This window comes from Acartia tonsa, chromosome 15 (genome assembly GCF_053477335.1).
Source record: "Acartia tonsa isolate MP-2025a chromosome 15, ASM5347733v1, whole genome shotgun sequence".
In the NCBI taxonomy this organism is placed as follows: Eukaryota; Metazoa; Arthropoda; class Copepoda; order Calanoida; family Acartiidae; genus Acartia; species Acartia tonsa.
Genome location: NC_137274.1, coordinates 11,136,205 through 11,159,810, shown reverse-complemented (window position 1 = coordinate 11,159,810; position 23,606 = coordinate 11,136,205). Strand labels below are relative to the sequence as shown.

Below are 23,606 nucleotides of genomic sequence, written 5' to 3'. Positions count from 1 at the left end.
CATATCATTATCATAAAGTAACAGGATGTCTGTTTGTTTGTCTGTTTGTCTATACCAAAGTAACTGCTGAACCGATCGGGTTCTATTTAACAGGGTAGCTTCTCACACAGGTCCCGGGAAGGTTTATAACTATTTTGGGGGAGGGTACCATCATCCTCCCAAAAGAAATCACGAAAAAACGAAATTTGTTTTATGTAGAGACTTAAACGCAACATAGACATGTTATTTTTAAAAAAAATTTAAAATGCCAATAGAGGCCTCTAGGGGCGTAGCTGCTAGTATATACAAATACTTCATAGAGGCCTCTAGTGGCACTTTAGATGTTTGTTTTTTATTACAATATATAATTTGTCTAGTTTGTCTATGTTGCGTTCAAGTCTCTACATTTAAAAAAAATCAGATTTTTTGTGATATCTCTTGGGAGGGTGGTGGTACCCTCCCCCAAAATAGTTATAAACCTTCCCGGGACCTGTGTGATAGCTACCCTGTTAAGGAGAACCCGATCGGTTCAGCGGTTAGCAAGATCCTTCAGTACAAACATACAGCCAGACATCCTGTTACTTTATTTAGGTTATGCAAGATGCTCTGGATGAAGCTACGGATCCTTGGGGGGTCAAGGCTGAGAGAGTGGAAATGTAAGTCATTTTTTGTTTATCATCATTGGGGATATATATGCTTTATCATACATTGTCTTATCCCTTAAAAAGTTTTTTTTCAGTATGATATGATATAATGAAGAGAGATACCTTTTCCAGTATGGCTGCGAAACCGATTAATATCCGCTGGTTAGAGAACCGGTTCTCAGCTATACTGAAAAAGCATGCATAGCATTGTATTACAGGCAATTTTCCACGAATAATAAAATAAAGAAGACAAGATAATACCAGTTTTGTTTGCCCTCGCCAAATGCCCCTAGGGTCTATAAAAACTGGTTTTAATCTTATAATTGAACATTTTTATATCCGCGAAAGCTGTTTATGATATGATGTAGATATATACCTTTTCCAGTATGGCTGCGAAACCGATTAATATCCGCTGGTTAGAGAACCGGTTCTCAGCTATACTGAAAAAGCATGTATAGCATCGTATTATATCCAGTTTTCTACAAAATAAAAATGTACAATCATAAGTTTTTTTTAATCTATGTCTTCACTCTTCAGGGCTAAAAAATTGTATTGATCTTATTATTGCACATTTTTATATCCGCAGAAAGCTGTCTATGATATGATGCAGAGAGATACCTTTTCCAGTATGGCTGCGAAACCGATTAATATCCGCTGGTTAAAAAACTGGTTATCAGCTATACTGAAAAATCATGTATCGACCCCTCAGGTCTATAAAAAATGGTTTTATTCTTACAATTTTTATTTAATATCCGCGAAAAGCTGTCTATGATACGATGTGATGAGTAACTATCCTGACATCCAAACCATAACAGACAACCAGTCCTGCAATCCATGACCTAGCAGTGTAAAATCATGTAGCGCAGCATACAATTATGCTTAAGAACATACAGACGGACGGACACTCCCAAATCATAGCTTAGCTGTGCTATAAATAGATTGGCTATAATTGTCTCTAACCTATTCCAGGGAGGAAGGGGTAAATGGTGAAATGTGACGTCATAAAAATGAAGGAGATGAGAGGAGAAGTGGGAAAGAAAATTCCCCTAAAAAAGAGATGGATAATCACTCATTTTTATGACGTCACATGATTTTTTTGAGCGACTTTATCCATTTACAGAAAAGGGATAATGGAATCTAAATTACACTGGAACCCAAAGTTGTATAACCAACCATGTTATATTATTTGTTGGTTAAAAAACTCTATGCACTTTAATTGAATTGTGATTATATGAGTATATTGCAGAGAGAAGGGACAATGTGCTGTTTATTACACTAGTCCTCAAAATTTTATGATAACGTTTTCTAATTAGTTGCCTTAACAACTTTGTGGATTTGGGTGAATTTTGATTGGTTGATTTATAAAGTTGAGTGTTCAAACGTTTTAACCTTCAATCATATTCTCCAAAAGGGGTAAACTTGTATATCATCATTGGGGTTGTATATCAATTTATCAGCCATTGTCTTATCCCTTAATATCTCTGACCTAGTATTAAGAAAGGAGAAACAGTGGATGGTGTCCAATAAAAATGACGTCATACAATACAAATGACCAATGATAGGTCAGTGTACATTGCAATTGACCATTGGTAAATTGTATACTGGCCTATCATTGGTCAATTGTATTGTATGGCGTCATTTTTTATTGGACACTATACACTGTTCTAATCTTGAATGTCATCATTGTATATCAATTCATCGCCCATTGTCTTATTCTTTAAGAAATCTGACCTATTTAGAGATGTCTTACTTATATAGCCTGTATGAAAACAATGTGTGAATACACAATACTGCAAACTTCCTACCTTTTAGAAAACTGCCATTTGGGAAGAAAAATTTCATATGAGATAACAATTGTAATAGAATTTGACTGTATATATAAATTATATATTCCTTTATTATTGTGGTTCTTTTTATATATGTACACCCAAGAATCATAAATCTTATCTAATTTAGAAAGGATGTGCGGCTGCCAGTCCAGCTGCAGAGAGCTATGGCTGCAGAGGCAGAAGCTGCTAGGGAGGCCAGAGCTAAGGTAAACAAATAACAATATTTCCCACGGTTCATGATTGTTTCCCACGGTTTGTGAAATTTTCCCACGGTTTATAAAATCTCCAGTCCAGCTGCAGAGAGCTATGGCTGCAGAGGCAGAGGCTGCTAGGGAGGCCAGAGCTAAGGTAAACAAATAACAATATTTCCCACAGTTCGTGAAATTTTCCCATGGTTTATAAAATCTCCAGTCCAGCTGCAGAGAGCTATGGCTGCAGAGGCTGAGGCTGCGAGGGAGGCCAGAGCTAAGGTAAAAATATCTTTCCCACGGTTGATGATTTTTTCCCAATGTTCATGAAATTTTCTCATGGTTGATAAAACCGCCAGTCAACCTGCAGAGGCCGAGGCTGCTAGGGAAGCCAGAGCTAAGGTAAACAAATAACAATATTTCCCACGGTTCGTGATTGTTTCCCACGGTTTATAAAATCTCCAGTCCAGCTGCAGAGAGCTATGGCTGCAGAGGCTGAGGCTGCGAGGGAGGCCAGAGCTAAGGTAAACAAATAACAATATTTTCCACGGTTCGTGATTGTTTCCCACGGTTTGTGAAATTTTCCCACGGTTTATAAAATCTCCAGTCCAGCTGCAGAGAGCAATGGCTGCAGAGGCAGAGGCTGCTAGGGAGGCTAGAGATAAGGTAAACAAATAACAATATTTCCCACGGTTCATGAAATTTTCCTATGGTTTATAAAATCGCCAGTCCAGCTGCAGAGAGCTATGGCTGCAGAGGCTGAGGCTGCGAGGGAGGCCAGAGCTAAGGTAAACAAATAACAATATTACCCACAGTTCATGAAATTTTCCCACAGCTTACAATTTTTCCCCTCGGTTTTCCCAAATTATTCTCAGGTTGAACAAAATATTTATTAAGATTTTCCATAATTTATAGATTTTCTTATGTTTTAACTTTTAACTAATCAATATAGTTAAATCCCCAAAGTTTTAAAACCAACAAATGAATTGTTTATTAAACTTATTAACCACTAGGGTGGGTTGATTTTGGCCATTTTTTCTGAGACTAAAGCGGGGATCTGCAAATGATTTTTATGAGTATAATACACCTCTGGATGATTCAAAATTTATCCTAAGTCTTAAAACCGCTGACGACCAGGCATTCAATTGTATAGCTATTTGTAAATGGATGTAAAAAATTTATTGAATCAGAACTATGGCTTCATGGTGCTCCCAGGAAAGGCATTGAGGAGTAGAATCAGGAACTTTTGACCGTTTCAAAAAATCTCGTTCCTAGCCTGAGAAAACCTCATAAAACCTCTACAAATTGGACAATTCTCAATAAACCTTTAAAAATGGTGGTCTTTTAGTAATTTCTAAGGCTAGGAACGAGATATTTTGAAACGGTCAAAAGTTCCTGATTCTACTACTCAAGGCCTTTCCTGGGAGCACCATGAAGCCATAGTTCTGATTCAATATTTTTTTTACTCTCATTTGCAAATAGCTCTACAAATGTATTTCTGGTCGTTGGTAAAAGGTTGGTAAATAAAGGGTAAGGAAGCGAAATATGACTTTGACTGACTTATAGTCGGAAATTCATTATTAAACTGGGGAAATGCACAAAAATATTTAGCCCTCTAGCACTAATAACAACTAAGATAATAAGTAGAAAGGACTTGAATGTCGTCTTTGAATATTTTTTTATTAATGAAATACATTTTTAAGTGGTCGCATTCTAAATCTCAATTTCTTAATATTCTTTTTCGGTCAGACATTTTATTTAAGTTAGTTTTATCTGTTGCACATCCCCTCTTTGTCTAATTCCAATTCTAATAACCCGCCCTATTAACTACCAATATATTTTATACCTTATCATTCAGGTAATTGCTGCAGAGGGTGAACAGAAAGCTAGTAGAGCTTTGAAAGAGGCTGCAGAAGTTATAGCTGAAAGCTCCGCTGCTCTACAGGTGAATTCTCACAAATTCTTTCCAATTCTCAAATCCTCGCAAATTCTTCCTATTTCTCAAATTCTCACAAATTCTTTCTATTTCTCAAATATTCAGGTATAACCCCTTTGTTGCAACGCCTCTCAAGGGGCAATTCATTGTATTTTCAAAATGGCTTTTGATAGGTTATTTTAGGTTAGGTAAGGTTATACTGGGTTAGGTGATTGGCAAAAGCCCCCTGCAAGGGCTAGAAATAGGAGAAATGCTACTTTGAAAATATGAAGAAACGCCCCTTAAGAGGCGTTGCCATGAAAGGGACTATACCCAAATTATATTCTTCTTTGTCTTCAAATATTCTTCATTATTCTCAAAGATTCATCCTTATTCTCAAAAACTCTTTCTTATTTTCTAATATTTATCATTATTCTCACAAATTCTTCCTAATTCTTAAATATTCTTCCTTGTTCTTACAAATTTCTTTCTAATTCTAAAAAACTCTTCTATATTATCACAAATTCTTCCAAAACCTCACAATTCCTTCCTTTTTCTTGCAAATTTTTTGCTTTTCATGGATGTTGTAATCCTTGTTATGCATATACATGGGGTATAATCCCTTTCATGGCAACGCTCCTTAATGGGCATTTCATTGTATTTTCACAGTATTTCTAACCCTGCAGGGCCAACTGCCTAACCCTGCAGGGCAATCACCTAACCCAATGTAACCTAACCAAACCTAAAATAATCAAAAGCCAATTTGAAAATACGACTAATCGCCCCATAAGGTGTGTTGTTATGAAAGGTACTATACCCAAATTTTGTTTTAGTTACGCTACCTGCAGACCCTGGGTACCATCAGTGCAGAGCATAATTCTACAATCATATTTCCAATGCCGATCAATATTCTCGAACATTTTCTTAAATAAACTATCAACCTAAATTCCTGAACAAAACTGGTTCTTAGCAAGGATGGAGGGTGCATTGGACTGCAAAGTTTTTTACTTCAAGAATCTGGATAAGACAATAGACAATAAATTGGCCAGCTTATAAACAACTAATTAAAATACAAATAAAGTACCCCAAATAAGTTGATGTTGTTATAAAACTTTGGGTACTGGTGTAATTCACAGTCAAATGTTCCCTCTCTCCCTATATTAAGTTACAAAATAAGTTTTAAAATCACAATTTGTTAGCTTAAAAACTTTTCTCGTATTTATTCGAATCCGGTGGATAGGAACCGGTTCTCATCCATTTTTTTAGCCAGTGCCTTTGGCACCTCGGGGCTAAAAAAACTAGTTTTAATCTTATAATTGTACATTCTATATCCGTGAAAAGCCGTTTATAATACGATGAAAGAAAATAACTATTATTCATTCTTGATTTTTATTCAGTAAAATTATCCTATTAATCTAATTTTTGGAATTTACATTACTAGCATTTTAAGGTACAATGATGTAAGCAAAGCATCTCTATAATCAATTTCTAAAACATAAGTATATACTGTATAGAATTGGTTTTATGATATTTTAAGTATTATCTGTTTGTCTGTACCAAAGGATCTCGATAACCGCTGAACTTATATGATTCTTAGAAAAAATAGGGAGGCCAAATACCCTTTCCCACCCCCCCCCCCATTAGGTAAATTTTCAAAGAGTTTTTCTTAAATTTTCAGCTTTACCTATAAAATTTTTTGGGGGGAGGGGCGAATTTTTTTGGAGAGTCGAGATCCCTTCCCCCAAAATAGTTATAAACCTTTCCAGGACCTATGAGAAGCATAAGGAGACCCATATAGGTTCAGTGGTTAGGTCAGCGAGATCCTTACAAGGATTATAGGAACTATTCTTATGTCTTATAATATTCTTTTAACAAGGATGACAACATCCACAAGTAGTGAAGCAACAAATAAATCTTGAATAAACATACTGACATAGTAATTTAGAGAGAAGATATTCAATAATCTTCATTTAAAAAATTTTCAGAAAATAGAAAACAAGAAAACATATTTATTTTGTTTGTTGTATGACTGACGGACAAACGGACGAAGTATATTATAAGAAATTTGCACAACAACATTTTATCTTAAACTAGCGGCTACGCCCCTAGAAGCCTCAAATATGTCTATGTTGCGTTCAAGTCTCTACGGAAAATCGAGAATTTTTAAAGAATTTTTGTGATTTCTCTTGAGAGGGTGGTGGTACCCTACCCCAAAATAGTTATAACCCTTCCCAGGACCTATGAGAAGCTACCATGTTAAAGAGAACCCGATCGTTTCAGGGGTTAGCGAGATCCTTCGGTACAAACATACAAACACACAGACAAACAGACAGACATCCTGTTACTTTATTATAAGGATAATAGCCGAGAAAATCACAAATCCCCTAAATTATTAATTATAGAGTAGCTATGTTACTTAAAAACCATCTTTGTTAATGTATTTTTATTTGAAAATAATAAATAATAAATGTCAATAAAATTGTGTTCATAAATTTTTTTGGATTAAATTTTTTTAGATTGGATATTTTCATGTTTTCTAATAAAGTAAAACATGCAGCAGGCTAAAATAACCCTTTACCTCCTACCCTCCCTTCCTATCCGAGCATCGAACCGACCAATATACGACAGGGCAAATAGCAACTTTAATTGACAACAATATTTCCCCTGTCATAATATCCACGTAATATATTCTACATCTATTACAACCCTATTCTAAAAGTTACTATTAAATAGTATATGGGAGGGAGGGGACATTGGACTGTAAACAAACTGGTACCCACGTTGGCCAATGAACTTTAGTTTGACTCTAGGGGCGTGGTGAGGCTTTAGGTATAAGTCCTCTCCACGTCACCTTCGAACATAAACTGCATTTGTAATTGCAATGTAACGCGCTCAATCGCCTAGGGTATCAACACCCATCAGACAACCAACCCTTTGATTGCACGACCTTTGTCTGAGAAGTCCTAACTGTGCAAGGCAATGAGTTGCGCCGGACTCAGTGAACCCAGTAAAAGTGTCGGACTGATTATGACGTAAAAAAATAATTAGCCAATGAGAGGCCACTATAACTGGGTTCAGTTGCTCCGGTTTTGGGCCAAGGCATTCCCCCCTCTCTAACTATTTATGTGTCGCATCTGACATAGCAGCAGTAGGAACCATTTTTAACGTCTTTTGTAATGACGCGGTGTTGGACCGAGAATCGGACCTATCACCTTCCCGACGACGAGCGGATGCGCTACCTGTTGAGCCACGGTCGTGGGTAATTAACTTATAATAAAACTTGTTTGTTAAGTACACGCTCCTATTTGGTAAGGTGATGGGCTCGCATGCCAGCCCAATCTGCGTCATAACTGAAGACTTAGTACCTTCTGCTGCTATGTCAGGTGCGCGACAAAAATAGTAAGAAAATGAGGAACAATGCCTTGGCCAAAAACAGGCGCTACTCATAACAATGCACTACAGTTAGGACTTCCAGACAGAGGTCGTGCAATTGTCAGTTGGGATGATAGTCCACTGGTACTTGATAAACAGGGAGGGAGGGGACATTGGGCTGTTTATTACACTAGTCTCCAAAGTCATATAATAATGTTTTCTTATTCGTTGGCTTACCAACTTTGGGTTCTTTTATTAAATTTTGATTGGTTGCCTCATCAAGTTGAGTGTCCAAATGTTTCAACCAATAATTATTTTTGTAATTATAAAGAACGGGTTAATTTGTGTATCATTATTGGGGATGTACATTAAATTATCGGCTATTGTCATATCGTACGCAATTTTGCAACAAATTTACTTCTTTAGTAGACTTCTAAATAAATGTTCTATGTTCTTACTCCTTATAAGTGTTAATGTTCGTTTGTCCAACCTTCCGATTTGAAAGCTTCACTTTTATGGATGTTGTCATCCTTATTATTTGTATATTTATTAATATTTCATTTTCTATATTTTCTCTCCCTCAACCTCTCTCTCTTTCTCTCTCTCTCTCTCTCTCTCTCTCTCTCTCTCTCTCTCTCTCTCTCTCACTCTCTCTCTCTCTCTCTCTCTCTCTCTCTCTCTCTCTCTCTCTCTCTCTCTCTCTCTCTCTCTCTCTTTATCTCTCTCTCTCTCTCACTCTGTCTCTCTCAGTCTCAAAATCACTCTTTGTAAACCATTTATAATATTGAAAAATATATAAACTTTCTGAATATTAGATTTACTAATAGATATACAGAGCTCGATCTTTAAATCGTTTATAGGTGATTTAAACCAGGGCGATTCATTTGGCGCACCATCAAATTATTAATATCAATCTTTAAATCGAATTTGCATGGGCGATTTGAATCGGGCAGTGGCGCGGGCCCGGCGCGGCAACGCCACTCACCGAGTGGCATTGCCGGTTTAAATCGGGGTGATTTATTTAATAAATAAATATTTTTTTTTAATTACTTTAATATTTTATTGCAAAACTATTGTGAAAACATTTTTATAGTTATTTTTAAAATAAATTATATATTAATGTTTTATATAAAATACCATGCTGACACGGAATTTTACATAAAATGCCTTACTGACACGGCTTATGTAATAAAGTTGTACTGGCGCGGATCGATATTTTATTGAGTGTCGCAAGCGATTTAACAACACCGCGCCGAAAATCTTTTAAAAATCAATGTTTTATAGGCGCGCTGTGGCTAACCACCAGCGCACCTACAAATCACCTCTGAATCGCCCCGATTCAGCGCACTATAAAAACAATTTAAAGATCCAGCTCAGTACTAGATATACTTAGATACTATGGGCGCAGCCGCTAGTATAATATAAAGTAAAATGATGTCTGTTCAGTGTTGGTCTGTCTAAACGCCCTTCTGAAAATTTATCTACTGCCTTGCCAACCCCCCACCCAACCCTCAAAAAATATCAACCTCCCAATTTTTGGGAACAGAAAAAATATGGTCCCCAGTGACATACTTATTTCGTTGTTTCTTTACAAAGCCCAAAGTGTGTTAAATTTGTGTCAAAAATTATCCATTTGATGTCATAAAATGAGGGAGATGAGAGTAGAAGTGGGAAAGAAAACCCCTTAAAAAAATTATGGACAATCCCTGACGTCACATGGATGATTTTTGATCCAATTTTAACACAATTTGGGCTTTGTCTTGTTTTGTGCTGACTATAAATACTCATTCAATTATTGTAATCTTTAGTCATGTATGAAATGTAGAGTCAACGACATCAATAAAGACTTAAGAAGAAAAGAAGACAAACCTTACATCTTAGACAAACTACTGGGACATGATTTTATTGGGTTCTTCCAGTTGGAAGATATCCTTGGAGTTACAAGAGTGGCCCCTGCCACATCGGGCATTCAAAAAGGACCTAGTGGTAGTTAGAATCACTTTAGAACAAAATCCTAGCCGTTCCTTCTTGCGAGAAATAGCCATTTTAAGATTTTGGATCAAATTACGCTAAATATCTTAATAAAATTTTTTTTAAACAACCCATTGGTCCTTTTCATTGTTTGATCATCTAGATGCATATATTTATTATTGTTATTGATATAACACTCTAAAATGGGAAAAGTGAAAATTAAACCAAAAGAAACTCTTATTACAGAAAAATATATTTCCTGTATCTCTTTGAAACCTATTACACTTGTCTCCAAAGTTTTGTGATAACGTCTTCTTATTTGTTGGCTCAACAACTTTTGGAACTTTTGTTGAAATTTGATTGTTTATGTTATAAAGTTGAGTGTCAACCACTAACTTCATTGGGTATCTACGTCAATTTATAAGCCATTGTCTTATCCCTTTAGATCTCAGGGTTTTAAGCTATTTTAAGCTATTGCCCAAAGAGGTAATTTAAAAAAAGATTAAGTATTTCTGGTGCTGCCATTTTTTAAAAAAAATAACTGCCTAAAAAAATGCAAGGATTTTTTGTTTTTGAGGGGTTGTTGGTGTCCCACCCCCAAGAAAATAGCCTAAAACCACCACAGGACCAGTTTGTATATTCCCTGAAGAGTAGAAACCAATCGGTTCAGTGGTTACCGAGATTTTAAGTGACGGACGGACAGACAGACAACGTTCTACTTTGTATTATAGATGTTTGGAAAATGTTACTCTACCTAGGGAACTTAAGGGATAAGACAATGAACGATAAATTTATAAATTGAACATCCCCAATGATGATAAACAAAATTTTCCCTTCTGTAGATTACAATTAGTGGTTGAAACGTTTCGACACTTGATGATCCAACCAATCAAAATTCAATAAAAGTCCCCAAAGTTAATAAATAAATGAATAAGAAAAGGTTATTATAAAACTTTGGGGACTAGTGTAATAAAGAATCCAATGTCCCCTCCCTCCCTGTAGTTTACCAAAACTAAAAGAAACTGATTAATATTAAATGAGGAAAGAGAAAATGCTAGGAATCAGAGAGAGAGAGAGGGGACAATGGGCTGTTTATTACACTAGTCCCCAAAGTTTTAAAATTACATTTTTTAATTTGTTGGCCGGCCTAATGACTTTGGGGAGTTTTAATTGGTTGATTCATTAAGCTGAGTGTTCAAACGTTTCAACTAATAAATATTATCTACATAAGGGGTAATTTTATGTATCATCATTGAGGATGTACATAAATTTATTGGCCATTGTCTTATCCATTTAGGTCCCTGAAAAACGCTATGAATGGAGAATTGTATCCATACTTAGTGCAGCTTAGAGAATAGTTATTTCTCGCATTGTATTATAAACAGCTTTCGTCGGATATAAAATGTACAATTTTATTACAAGATTAGAACCAGTTTTTGTCAGGCTAAAATAACTGGTTTTAATCTTATGATTGTACGTTTTTCATAAAGTATGATTACAACAGGGATGTAAAGGGATAAGACAAAGGCCGAAGAATTTACATATATCCCCAATGATTTTAAACAAAATAACCTCTTGTTTAGATTACAATTAGTGGTTGAAACATTTGGACACTCAATTTAATAAACCAACCAATCAAATTCAATAAAAGTTTTCAAATTGTTATGACAACGAATAAAAAAAAACATTAATATAAAAATTTGGAGACTAGCGTAATAAAAAGCATGGAGGAATTTGACATTATTTGTTGCATATAAAACTTTGGGGACTATTATTGATTTATGATTGTAAGGTTTTTAAAAGCGAAGCTTTTCTATAATTAGGGTCGGTCCGTCCGTCCGTCACGGATAGCTTTTTTCCGTTAATTTAGACATGTTAGAATTGTCCTATCGATGTCAAATTTTGCATGGTGATTCCTTTAGTAGTTAGGTACGATTTAGAAAGCGTAGCAACTCTATAATCATAACCAAATGTCCGTACGTCTATTTTAAACATGTTGATTTTTTTTACTTTTTTAAATAGCTTTTTCGTTAATTTAGGCATGTTAGAATTGTCCTATCGATTTCAAATTTTGCATGGTGATTCCTGTAATAGTTAGGTACGAGTTAGAAAGCGTAGCAACTCTATAATCATTACCAGAATGTCCGTACGTCCATTTTAAACATGTTGATTTTTTTACATTTTTAACAACAAATTTGTATGTGACCTAATTATCCGATTGGTCTGATTTTTGGTGTACTGATTCCTGGGACAACAAAGTACAATATTATAAGCGAAGCAACTCTATAATCAAGTCCTAAAAATGTAAGTATGTCCATAATTATTATCCTGTATCAAGCAGTTTTTCAACAAATTTACTTACAATTTTGCTTTGACATTCGCATTCTGATTATTTAGTTCTGACATTATACAAGTGTCAATGTCTGTTTATCCTACCGTTTCAGAGCTTCGCTTTTATGGATGTTGTCATCCTTGTTAAATTGAGTGTCAAACGTTGCAACCACTAAAATTACGCTACAAAAGGGGTAATATTGTGTATCATCTTTGGTTATGTACATCAATTTATTGGCCATTGTCTTATCCCTTTAGATCCCTGAATTACGAAATTGGGCTAAACAAACAAATTTTAGACGAAAAAAAAATTTGCGTAAAAATCCAAATTGAAAATTAAACTTTGTATGTTGAAACTCAGGGATTTAAAGGGATAAGACAATGGCAGATAAATTGATGTACATCCCCAATGATGACATACAAAATTACCTTTTCTGTAGGTATTCTATTGGCAATTGTCTTATCCCTATAAATCCCTGGGTTCAATGTGCATAAAACTTGGATTACGAGATGTACGGGGAATAATCTTGAAAACGAAATATAAATACAGGGGTCTCAAAAAATAGCCATGTGACGTCATAAAAATTAGGGATTATCCATCATTTTTTTAGAGATTTTTTCAATGGCCGATTTTTTTAAAGCTTGGGATCTAAAGGGATAAGACAATGGCCGATAAATTGAGGTTCACCCCTTATGATAATACACAAAATTACCCCTTCTGTAGATTAAAATTAGTGTTCAAAACATTTGACCACTCAACTTAATAAACCAACCAATCAAAATTCAGTAAAAGTCCCAAAAATATTAAGCCAATGAATAAGAAAAGGTTATTATAAAACTTTGGGGACTAGTGTAAAAAAACATCCCATTTGCCCCTCCCTCTCTCTGCTTTTAATGGCTTATTGAATTCATTTGTAATGGCCATTTTTCACACACTTAAACATCTTAAATTTCCGGTTAAATGTTTATTTATTGCATCGTATTATAGACAGCTTTCTGCGGATATTAAAAGTAAAAATTACATGATGAAAACTAGTTTTGTTAGCCCCGAGTGGTAGAAGGCCCGGACTTTTATTTATTTTTTGATTTTCAATTGAATATTCGTAGAAAATTGTCTGTAATACGATGCTATACATGATTTTTCAGTATATCCAAGAACCGGTTCTAATCCAGTGGACATTGATCGGTTTCCAAGCCACAGTGAGAAAATGCTTCCAACTATATTTCTTTATTGATATACTACTGTATATATCCGTCTGTCTGTATGTCTATTTGCAAGGATCTAAAGTGATAAGACAAAAGCCGATAAATTGATGTACATCCCCAATGATAATACACCAAGTTGACCCTCATGTAGGTTACAATTAGTGGTATAAACATTTGGACAATCAACTTATTGAACCAACAAATAAAGTCCTCAAAGTTGTTAAGCCAACAAATTAGGAAACATTATTATAAAACTTTGGGGACTAGTGTAATAAACAGCCCAATGTCCCCTACTTTCGTGGTATATCTGTTTGTTTGTATATTCATCTTTCCGTTTGTCAGTATGTTAGGATGCAATGAAAATTTATATCTATCCAACAATTTATAAAGTCTGATTTACAAAGATATCCTAGAAATGCTTCAATTATAGAAATTTACATTGTTGTTCTAGGAATAATTTTTCAAAATATTCCCGGGACCTATGAGAAGCTACCCTGTAAAGGAGAACCCGATCGGTTCAGCGGTTAGCGAGATCCTTTGCTACAAACAAACAGACAGACAAACAAACAGACAGACATCGTTCTACTTTGTATTATAGATATGTATGTGATATAAATACTAGCGGCTACGCCCCTAGAGACCTCTAGGGGCGTGCCTTTAGGGCGTGTACCCTAAGTGGTGCCCCCTTCCTCATTTTTAATTTTAGTTAAAAAGATTTTTTAAAAATTATTTTCGTGGTGGGGGGGGGGATTTTTCATTTTTTTGGGGGGTTGGGGGTGTCCCACCCCCCATGAAAATAGTTATAAACCTTCCCGGGACCTACGAGAAGCTACCCTGTTAAGGAGAACCCGATCGGTTCAGCGGTTAGCGAGATCCTTTGGTACAGACACATAAACACACAGACATCCTGTTACTTTAGTATAAAGATTTAGAATTATGAACGAAAATTTATATCATTCCAAAGATATGCTTCGATATTAAAATTTACATTGTTGTTCTAGGAATCATTTTTCAAAATATCAGAATAGAATAATTATAGCAGACAGATTTTCCCCAAAATATGATGCCAACAGTAGCTCCATTTAGGCCTGGTCCACACATACAATTATAGATAGATAGATAGATAGATAGATAGATAGATAGATAGATAGATAGATAGATAGATAAATAGATAGATAGATAGATAGAAAGATAGATAGATAAATAGATAGATAGATAGATAGATAGATAGATAAATAGATAGATAGATAGATAGATAGATAGATAGATAGATAGAAAGATAGATAGATAGATAGATAGATAGATATATAGATAGATAGATAGATAGATAGATAGATAGATAGATAGATAGTTAGATAGATAGATAGATAGATAGATATATATATAGATAGATACTTAAAAGTAAAACAACATTTTATCTTAAATTTTTATTTTCTTTTACTCAGAGTTTCATGCTTTTGCAATCATCAGAAAGAAACTATTTTTTTCATTAAAACTAAATACGTAGATTTTTTACAAATGTTTTAGAGGATTTTTAAAAAAATTGTATTACAAAATATAAAAAAGAACTATGTTAAACAGCTACAGTTTGGCCAAAAGATGATTTCTTCTATGAATACATTTAGAGAAAATTTCATGCCGCTTGTTGATAGATGAGTTTTTGTCAGAATTGAGAATTGAAACTTTCTCCATTAAGCAAAGCTGACACTTGTTAGATCCAGGATCAAAAGTAGGTTGCAAAGAAACAATATCCCATTCAATATTGTAAGGTTTTTGTTCTTCTTTCAAATTCCAAATAAAACCAGAGAGCCGTGTACTTTTTTGAAGATGGAGAAGGTTGAATGAAGATTTGTGATTATTGTATCTTGTTTTGAATGTTGTAGATGCTTGACCAATATAGGTTGATGATGTCTGGTCAGATTCTACAGTAGCTTTGTAGATTAAGGATTCAGTAAGACATTTACCATCTAGCGGACACACTGTTCCTCTCCTGCAATTACATCCAGCTTCAGTCAGGTTGTTAGATTGACCCAGGATCTTTTTGTTGTGGCTGGAGATCACACTGGACATGTTAGGCATACAGCTGTAAGATATCTTGATGGTATTTCTATTAAAGTATTTTTTCATTTCTCTATTGTTTGAAAAGTGTTTATCTACGAGCTTCAAAAATTCTTTACCAATGTTAGTAGCCAATGCTGAATTGTAGGGAGGACAAAACCAATGAACTTTTCTGCTCCTTTGCCGTCTATTTTCATTTCCTTGTTGAGCATTATTGTTTTGATAGTTGAGAGTTTTATTGTAGCCTGATGCCTTGAGTGCGTCTTCATACTGTTGTTTTTCAGAATTGAAAAGCTCTTCATTGCTGGAAAGATCGAATAACCGTTTTTCAACCATTGTAGGCAGGTCTTTCTTAGTAGATGGTGGATGGCAAGACTTGATGTTAATGTAGTTAGGTTTGTCGTTCGGTTTTCTGTAGGGTTTAAAGTTGCCCGATTCTAGATCCAGGTTGACATCTAGGAAATTTGTGGTTTTGATGTTTGTAGTTACTGTGATTTTTAAGCCTTCTTGTCCGAAAATGTTGATAACTTGTTTTCTGATTCTGTCTAATTGTGGCCCAGATATCGATAAGACTGCCAACCCATCATCTCTGTATAAACCAACGTTTTCTTGAGGGAACACTGCTTCTAGCTTGTTAAGAAGGTACAGCCCAACTAAATCTGACACTTCAGCTGAGTCATATCCACCCATAGGAACATCAAAGTTGTTACCAGTTTTCTTCACCCAAGGTTCATTATCTGAAAACAGGAATGTTTTTCTGGAGTGAAAAATTATTTGTTTATCTTGATCAGAAATGTTAACAAATTGGGACCCAAAAACAATAGCTTTGTTAAGAAGGCTTTCCGTGATGCTAGGATAAAAACTTTCAATATCGAACTGGAAGAATTTGAGGGTATTCTTGTTCTGCAAATTGTTGAACCAATCAAGAGTGTCTTTTGTGCTTCTCCACTGGTTAGAGTTGGTACTTGATCTTATGCATTTATTTATATTGTCTAAGATTTGTTTTGAAATCATACCAATTTTTGTTTTAGCTGGATTGATTAATCTGCATTCTACACGTCCAGGAAAGCTATTTTTATGATCTTTAACGGTTACATAGCTGGAAGGTTTGGCTAGAACTTCGATTCTATCAGCAAGCCCAAGTTCAGTTGCTATCTCGGCTGCTTCCATGTTAACTTCATCAATGTTGTTGGCATCACACTTCTTATAATTGTTGGTAATGTTATTTTTAAGTAGTTGATTGTACTTGGCCACAGGAATTTCATACAGGTTTGAAGTTTTATCTGCACTCACTATGACATCTTTGCTGTCTTTTACTTTTTTACAATCATCTCGAAGCTTTTGTTGAAATTGGCTTGTTACAGGTTTAAATTTAATATTTTCAATCAATTTGATCAAATCATCTTCAAAACCTCGTAGCTGTTTAAGCTCATCAAACTGTGGGACACTTCTGTTTGATTTGAATCCATAGGTTTCCTTACTTTCAGTATCAGAAGGGTAACAAATAAAATACCAGGCCCATCTTAGAGTGTTGACAAATTTTCTACTTTACTGATTAGCTGCTTTTTGTACTGTAGTCTTGAAGGTATTGGTATGTTCTTCAATGAATATGGAATATCGAAACGTTTCATTGTTGTTCAGAAGTTACCTCGGTGAACAGAGTGCTCAACTGTAGCCAGGAGCCAGGACAAATGTTGGTTTCCAAGGTAGACAAGAGTGCTCTACATAGAGTATTCTATGGAGCCCATTACTTAAAAGTAAAACAACATTTTATCTTAAATTTTTATTTTCTTTTACTCAGAGTTTCATGCTTTTGCAATCATCAGAAAGAAACTATTTTTTTCATTAAAACTAAATACGTAGATTTTTTACAAATGTTTTAGAGGATTTTTAAAAAAATTGTATTACAAAATATAAAATATAGATAGATAGATAGATAGATAGATAGATAGATAGATAGATAGATATATATATATAGATAGATAGATAGATAGATAGATACAGTACCAAAAGAGAAGGAATCAATTGTTATCTTATTTAACCCATCCTAATTTTGTAAATATTAAATTCAGTATTTGTTGTACTTGTGTATAAATAAACTTAGAACCTATATACTTATAGAACCTGTTATTGGGGATTGAAGCGAAGCTTCTCTACAGTTAAACCGAGTAACGTCCGTCCGTCGTGTTCCGTGTATAAAGATATACAAAGATGACATATACAAAGCACAAAATTTATATATAACTATAATCGTTTTTTAATATGTTGCAGTTTATTGATTTTTGTTAGAAGATTTTGACAAAACTATTGGACGATTTTTTCTACAAAATAATCGATGATAAGATAATTATAAATAAGGATGACAACATCCATAAGTAGCGAAGCACAAAAAAAATTGTTTATAAAAACACGTACAAGTAGATTTAAAGAGTATTTGTTAAAATTAAGAATAGATTTATGAGAGGAAATAAACACGAAACATTATTTATTTTATTTTGTATGATGACTGACAGACCGACGGTCAAAGTAAGTTACATAAAGGTTTCTCAGGACAATGGGAAAATTATTTTCACCCAAAAAAGTTTAAAAATCGGACCAAAAAACACCAAAGATATGAGGATAAATGTAAAGTATAAAGCCAAAAATCTGCTAAAACGCATTACGATCCCCATGGAAAATTCGATTTTGATAGACAGACAGACATTTAGAATTATGGAGTAGCTTCGCTACTAAAAATCAGCATGTTTGAAATTGTCGTACGGACGTTTATAGAGTTGCTATGCTTTCTAAATCGTACCTCACTATAACAGGAATCCCCATGCAAAATTTAAAATCTATAGGACAATTCTTGCATGTGTGGTATAGTGGGCGAGCCAAATCCTATAACAGCGGAGCTGCGCTTCTTTTTGAATCCTAACCACCTGTACTTGTTGTGTTATACATGCCTAAATTGACCATTACTAGCGGCTACGCCCCCTAGAGGCCTCTAGGGGCACTTTAAAAGTTTTTTATTTCAAATATCTGATCTAAGAAATAATTGTCTATGTTGCGTTTAAGTCTCTGCGACAAAAAAAATTGATTTTTAGTGTTTTCTCCCCCAAAATAGTTACCCTGTTAAGGAGAAACCGATCGGTTAAGCGCAGTTAGCGATATCCTTCAGTACAAACATACATCCTATTACTTTATTACAAGGATGAACGGACAAAGGTAAAAGCATTTTAAAATTGTACCTCATTATTATTGGAATCATCATGCAAAGTTTGAAATTGATATAGAACAATTATAACAATAATAACATGTCTAAATTAATCCGTCATATGGACATACAGAAAGCCCTTTGTGTAAAAAGATTTAAATAACATGAAAATCTAGGAATCGATCTATATTTCTTTATTAGTAGCGAAGCTACTCTATAATTCACTATGTCCGTCCGTCAGTCAGTCAGTCCGTCAGTCAGTCCGTCAGTCCGTCAGTCCGTCAGTCCGTAACGCTATGGGGGAAATGGGATTTACTCAGCTCCTATAAAAGATAGAATGCTGAAATTTTTTGACAACATTCCCATCATTAAGGAGCACAATTGACTATAAAACATCATTGGCGGTCGGACCGCTTTTTAGCAGGTTTTAGGCTATTTTTATATTTTTCACATTTTTCTCCATATCTTCAGTGTTTATGGTCCGATTTTCAAAATTTTTTTAGTTATAGATATCAAAATTAAATTTCCCGTCGTTTAAAGAAAACAACGATGAAGGCCAGACTGCCTTTTTAGCAGGTTTTAGGCTATTTTTATATTTTTCACATTTTTCTCCAGTGTTTATGGTCCGATTTTCAAAATTTTTTCAATTATTGATATCAAAATTAAATTTCCCGTCTTTTAAAGAAAACAACAATGACGGCCAGACTGCCTTTTTAGCAGGTTTTAGGCTATTTTTATATTTTTCTCCATATCTTCAGTGTATATGGTCCGATTTTCCAAATTTTTTAAATTAAGGATAGGTATAAAAATTTAATTTTCTGTCGTTTTAAGAAAACAACCAAAGCGGCCAGATTGCCTTTTATCAGGTTTTTGGCTATTTTTATATGTTTTACATATTTCCTCATATCTTTGTTTTTTTATTTAACTTTTTTGGGATATCAGGATCAAAATAATTTTCCCCATTGTTATGTGCATCTTTATTTGTATTTTACTTTGACCATCGTCATCATACAAAATAAAACAAGGTTTCGTGTATCCAATAAATATATTCTTGATTTTAATAAATACCCTTTAAATCTACTTGTACGTATTCCCATCTATGATTTTTGTGCTTCGCTACTTATGGATGTTGTCATCCTTGTTTTGTTTTCCTTCACCTCTTTTATTTGTAATCAATGGACATCTGCTCAATAACTCACTTCGTCCGTTTGTTTACCCATTATTTTAAATTCTGCCAAACGCCTTATATCCATGTGAGTTTATTTAATGTAATTTTTTTAATATAAAAAGACGATGAAAGAAGAAAAAGACTCCTTATAATATTAACCATCAGAGGAAACTACATAGCTATTTTTAAACCTACAGTTCTAATAGGAGCTAATATAGGAGGGGGGGGGGGGGTGTTCGTAACAAATGTAAGAAAAAATTCTTTGAATTATTAAAAAAAACTTAACAACGCCAACAAGTAAAGGTCAATAATAATTCTGAATAATTATTCATCTTTTTAACAGGAATGGCACTTTCCATAGATATGTTTGAAGGGAAGGCGTAAAAAGAAATGTACAAACGCAGTGGTGCTTTCCTTGTCAACCCCCTTTTTAAAAAAACAAATTGAAAGTATAACCTGACCTAACCCTAGTTAAAATAATAAAAAAAACACACAAAAAAAAACGAAACTATTCTTCCCTTATTAGTAGCGAAGCTACTCTATAATTCACTTTGTCCGTCCGTCCGTCAGTCCGTCCGTCAGTCCGTCAGTCCGTAACGCTATGGGGGAAATGGGATTTACTCAGCTCCTATAAAAGATAGAAAGCTGAAATTTTTTGACAACATTCCCATCATTAAGGAGCACAATTAACTATAAAACATCAATGGCGGTCGGACGGCTTTTTAGCAGGTTTTAGGCTATTTTTTATATTTTCCACATTTTTCCTCATATCTTTGGTGTTTATGGTCCGATTTTCAAAATTTTTTCAGTTACATATATCAAAATTAAATTTTCCGTCGTTTGAAGAAAACAACAATGACGGTCAGACTGCCTTTTTGCAGGTTTTTGGCTATTTTTATATTTTTTACATTTTCCCCCATATCTTTGGTGTTTATGGTCCGATTTTCAAACTTTTTTCAGTTAAAGATATCAAAATTAAATTTCCCTTTGTTTGAAGAAAACAACAATGACGGTCAGACTGCCTTTTTGCAGGTTTTTGGCTATTTTTATATTTTTTTACATTTTCCCCCATATCTTTGGTGTTTATGGACCGATTTTCAAAATTTTTTCAGTTAAAGATATCAAAATTAAATTTCCGCTCAATTGAAGAAATCAACAATGACGGTCAGACTGCCTTTTTGCAGGTTTTTGGCTATTTTTATATTTTTTACATTTTCCCCCATATCTTTGGTGTTTATTAATCGATTTTCAAAATTTATTCAGTTAAAGATATCAAAATTAAATTTCCCGTCGTTTTTAGAAAACAACAATGACCGTCAGTCCCATCCACGAAATTTTGTGCTTCGCTACTTATGGATGTTGTCATCCTTGTTTTATAAATGTATGCAGAATATGAAAGTATTCAATCCCTGAAAATTTCAGCCGTCTATCTTGAATAGGAGTTGAGAAAACCATAAAAACTTTAAAATGTAGGAATCGACCTAGCACCCCAACAAATTGGCGAACCTTAATGAAACTTGGTGGATATATTAAGAATGTTAACATAATTAATCCCCGAAAATTGCAGCTCTCTATCTTTTAAAAGAGCCGAGAAAATCACGTTTCCCCCTTTCTGTCTCTGACAGACGGACGGATATTTCGAATTATAGAGTCGCTTCGCTACTTAAAAATCATAAAATTTAAAACAGTTTTGTTAGCCTAATTAGGGCCGAAGGACAGGGGTATACCAATTGGTATAAATCTTATGATTTTATTTCGATATTCGTGGAAAATTGTCTGTAATCTGATATGCTATACATGATTTTTCAGTATGGCTGAGATCCGGTTCTAATCCAGCTGATATGTTTTTCAGTCTACAGACAATTACAGATACAGACAGACTGACATACATCCTGTTATTTTTAAATATAAGAACTAGCGAATACGCCCCTCTAGAGGCTACTAGGTGCACTTGATAAGGGGGTGAGATGAATTATATAACCCAATTTTTATTTTAGATATTAAAAGAAAAAGTGGGCAATTTCTCTTAGGAAGGTTGTGGTACCCTCCCCAAAATAGTTATAAAACTTCCTTGGACCTATGAGAAGCTACCCTGTAAAGAGAACCATAACGGTTCAGCGGTTAGCAAGATCCTTCGTTACAAACGAACAGACAAACATCCTATTACTTTTATACAAGAAGATAAGCATATTGCGAAGGTTTCAGACTATTTTTTTTGTCCTTTTAGTGCTGCAGACGCTTGTATTATAAAATAATATCTAATATTAAAGTTATGCTTTTCGCTTTATTGTTTTGTTAAATATTAATGTAATCAAAGACGACATAATTATTCGTTGCAAACCTATTTCCAATAAGGATTTGAAACCGATTAATATCCGCTGGTTTAGAACCGGTTCTTTGCCACCGTATTACAGACAACTTTTGACAAATACTATTGTAAAATCATGAAATTAATACCGGTATTGTTATTCTAATCCTTTGCCCCCTCAGGGCTAACAAAACTGTATTAAATCTATTTTTCGTTTTATTATCCGCGGGAAGCTGTCTATAATACGGGGCGGTAAATAAATATTCTGACATTGTCTGCTAGCAGAAAAAACAGGTCAAAATCTATATGATCAAATTTCCCCTTTTATAAGATAAACATTATAATGTTGTTTTTTGCAAAATAGAAAAATTATTATTATATTAATTTAGAAAAGAATTTCTAAACTCTAAATAACTGGTCTGTATATCAGTAATTAACTTTTCATAGTTTTGGCAGAAAAGTTTAAGACAAGGGGAGAAAATGTTAGGAGAAAAAAAGTCTTTATTTGCTTTAAGGAAGATAAGGATATTAATGTGTCCTGGTTTAATTTTTAGGGGCCAACTTTTTTTTTACATTTTTTTGTTTAAAGCCAAAGATCTCGGAAAATGCCGACAAGAATTAAATTATAGATAAGATAGCATAAAACCCCCCATCCATCCCTTAACCCCTTCCGACTAGATGAACGAACTGACCAATAATTGATATCCATATTAGCAACCTAAATTGACGAGAAATTCTTCCCTATCCATATATGCACATACTTTATATCCTATTGGATAAAGTAGTAAGTTTTTTTTGTCTGTAGCGAAGGATCTCGCTAACCACTGTACCGATATGATTCTCCTTTACAATGAACCTTCTCACAGGTCCTGGGAAGGTTTATAACCATTTTGTGGTTGGGTTCTCCAAAGAGAAATCGTCTCTAAAAAATTTTTTACATCTTTTTAAAACTTTTATAAAAAATGGGAGGGTTGAATGCAATCCCCAACCACCTCCAGTGCCCCTAGAGGCCTCTATGGGCGTAACCGCAATTCCAATGATATGAAGAAGAAAAATTGTAATTTTAAAATATTAAATTTTGGCCACCTATATTAGTATGACGTCAGAAACGCACATATCAGACGCACTTACACACACACGCACATATACACACGCACACACACACGCCCACACACACACACACGCGCACATACACACACACACACACACACACACACACACACAGACTGAAGGGCCAAGATGGCTGATATGAGTGAGAGACAATTATTTGTGTTTTTTTTATGAATTTGTGAAATTAATTAAATTATAAATAATATAAAGTAATTTAGTGACCTATTAATAATATGTGATTGCACGACTTTTGTCTGGAAGTGCTAATAAAACTGGTTATTAGGTGCGCCGCCTGTTTTGGGCCAAGGCAATTTTCCCATACTATATTTTG

General features: G+C 34.4%; 1 protein-coding gene across 1 annotated transcript in view; it reads left to right on the top strand.

Annotated features, from left to right (window-relative positions):
• Positions 1 to 5,807, top strand: part of LOC145306779 (band 7 protein AGAP004871-like) — a 33,260-nt gene extending 27,453 nt beyond the window's left edge. The window contains exons 9-12 of the mRNA XM_080149076.1: positions 571 to 635; positions 2,580 to 2,658; positions 4,499 to 4,585; positions 5,389 to 5,807. Of these exons, the coding sequence (XP_080005202.1) occupies positions 571 to 635; positions 2,580 to 2,658; positions 4,499 to 4,585; positions 5,389 to 5,487 (330 nt within the window). The 3' untranslated portion in view covers positions 5,488 to 5,807. The remainder of the gene's footprint in view (positions 1 to 570; positions 636 to 2,579; positions 2,659 to 4,498; positions 4,586 to 5,388) is intronic.
• Positions 5,808 to 23,606: the final 17,799 nt, after the last annotated feature.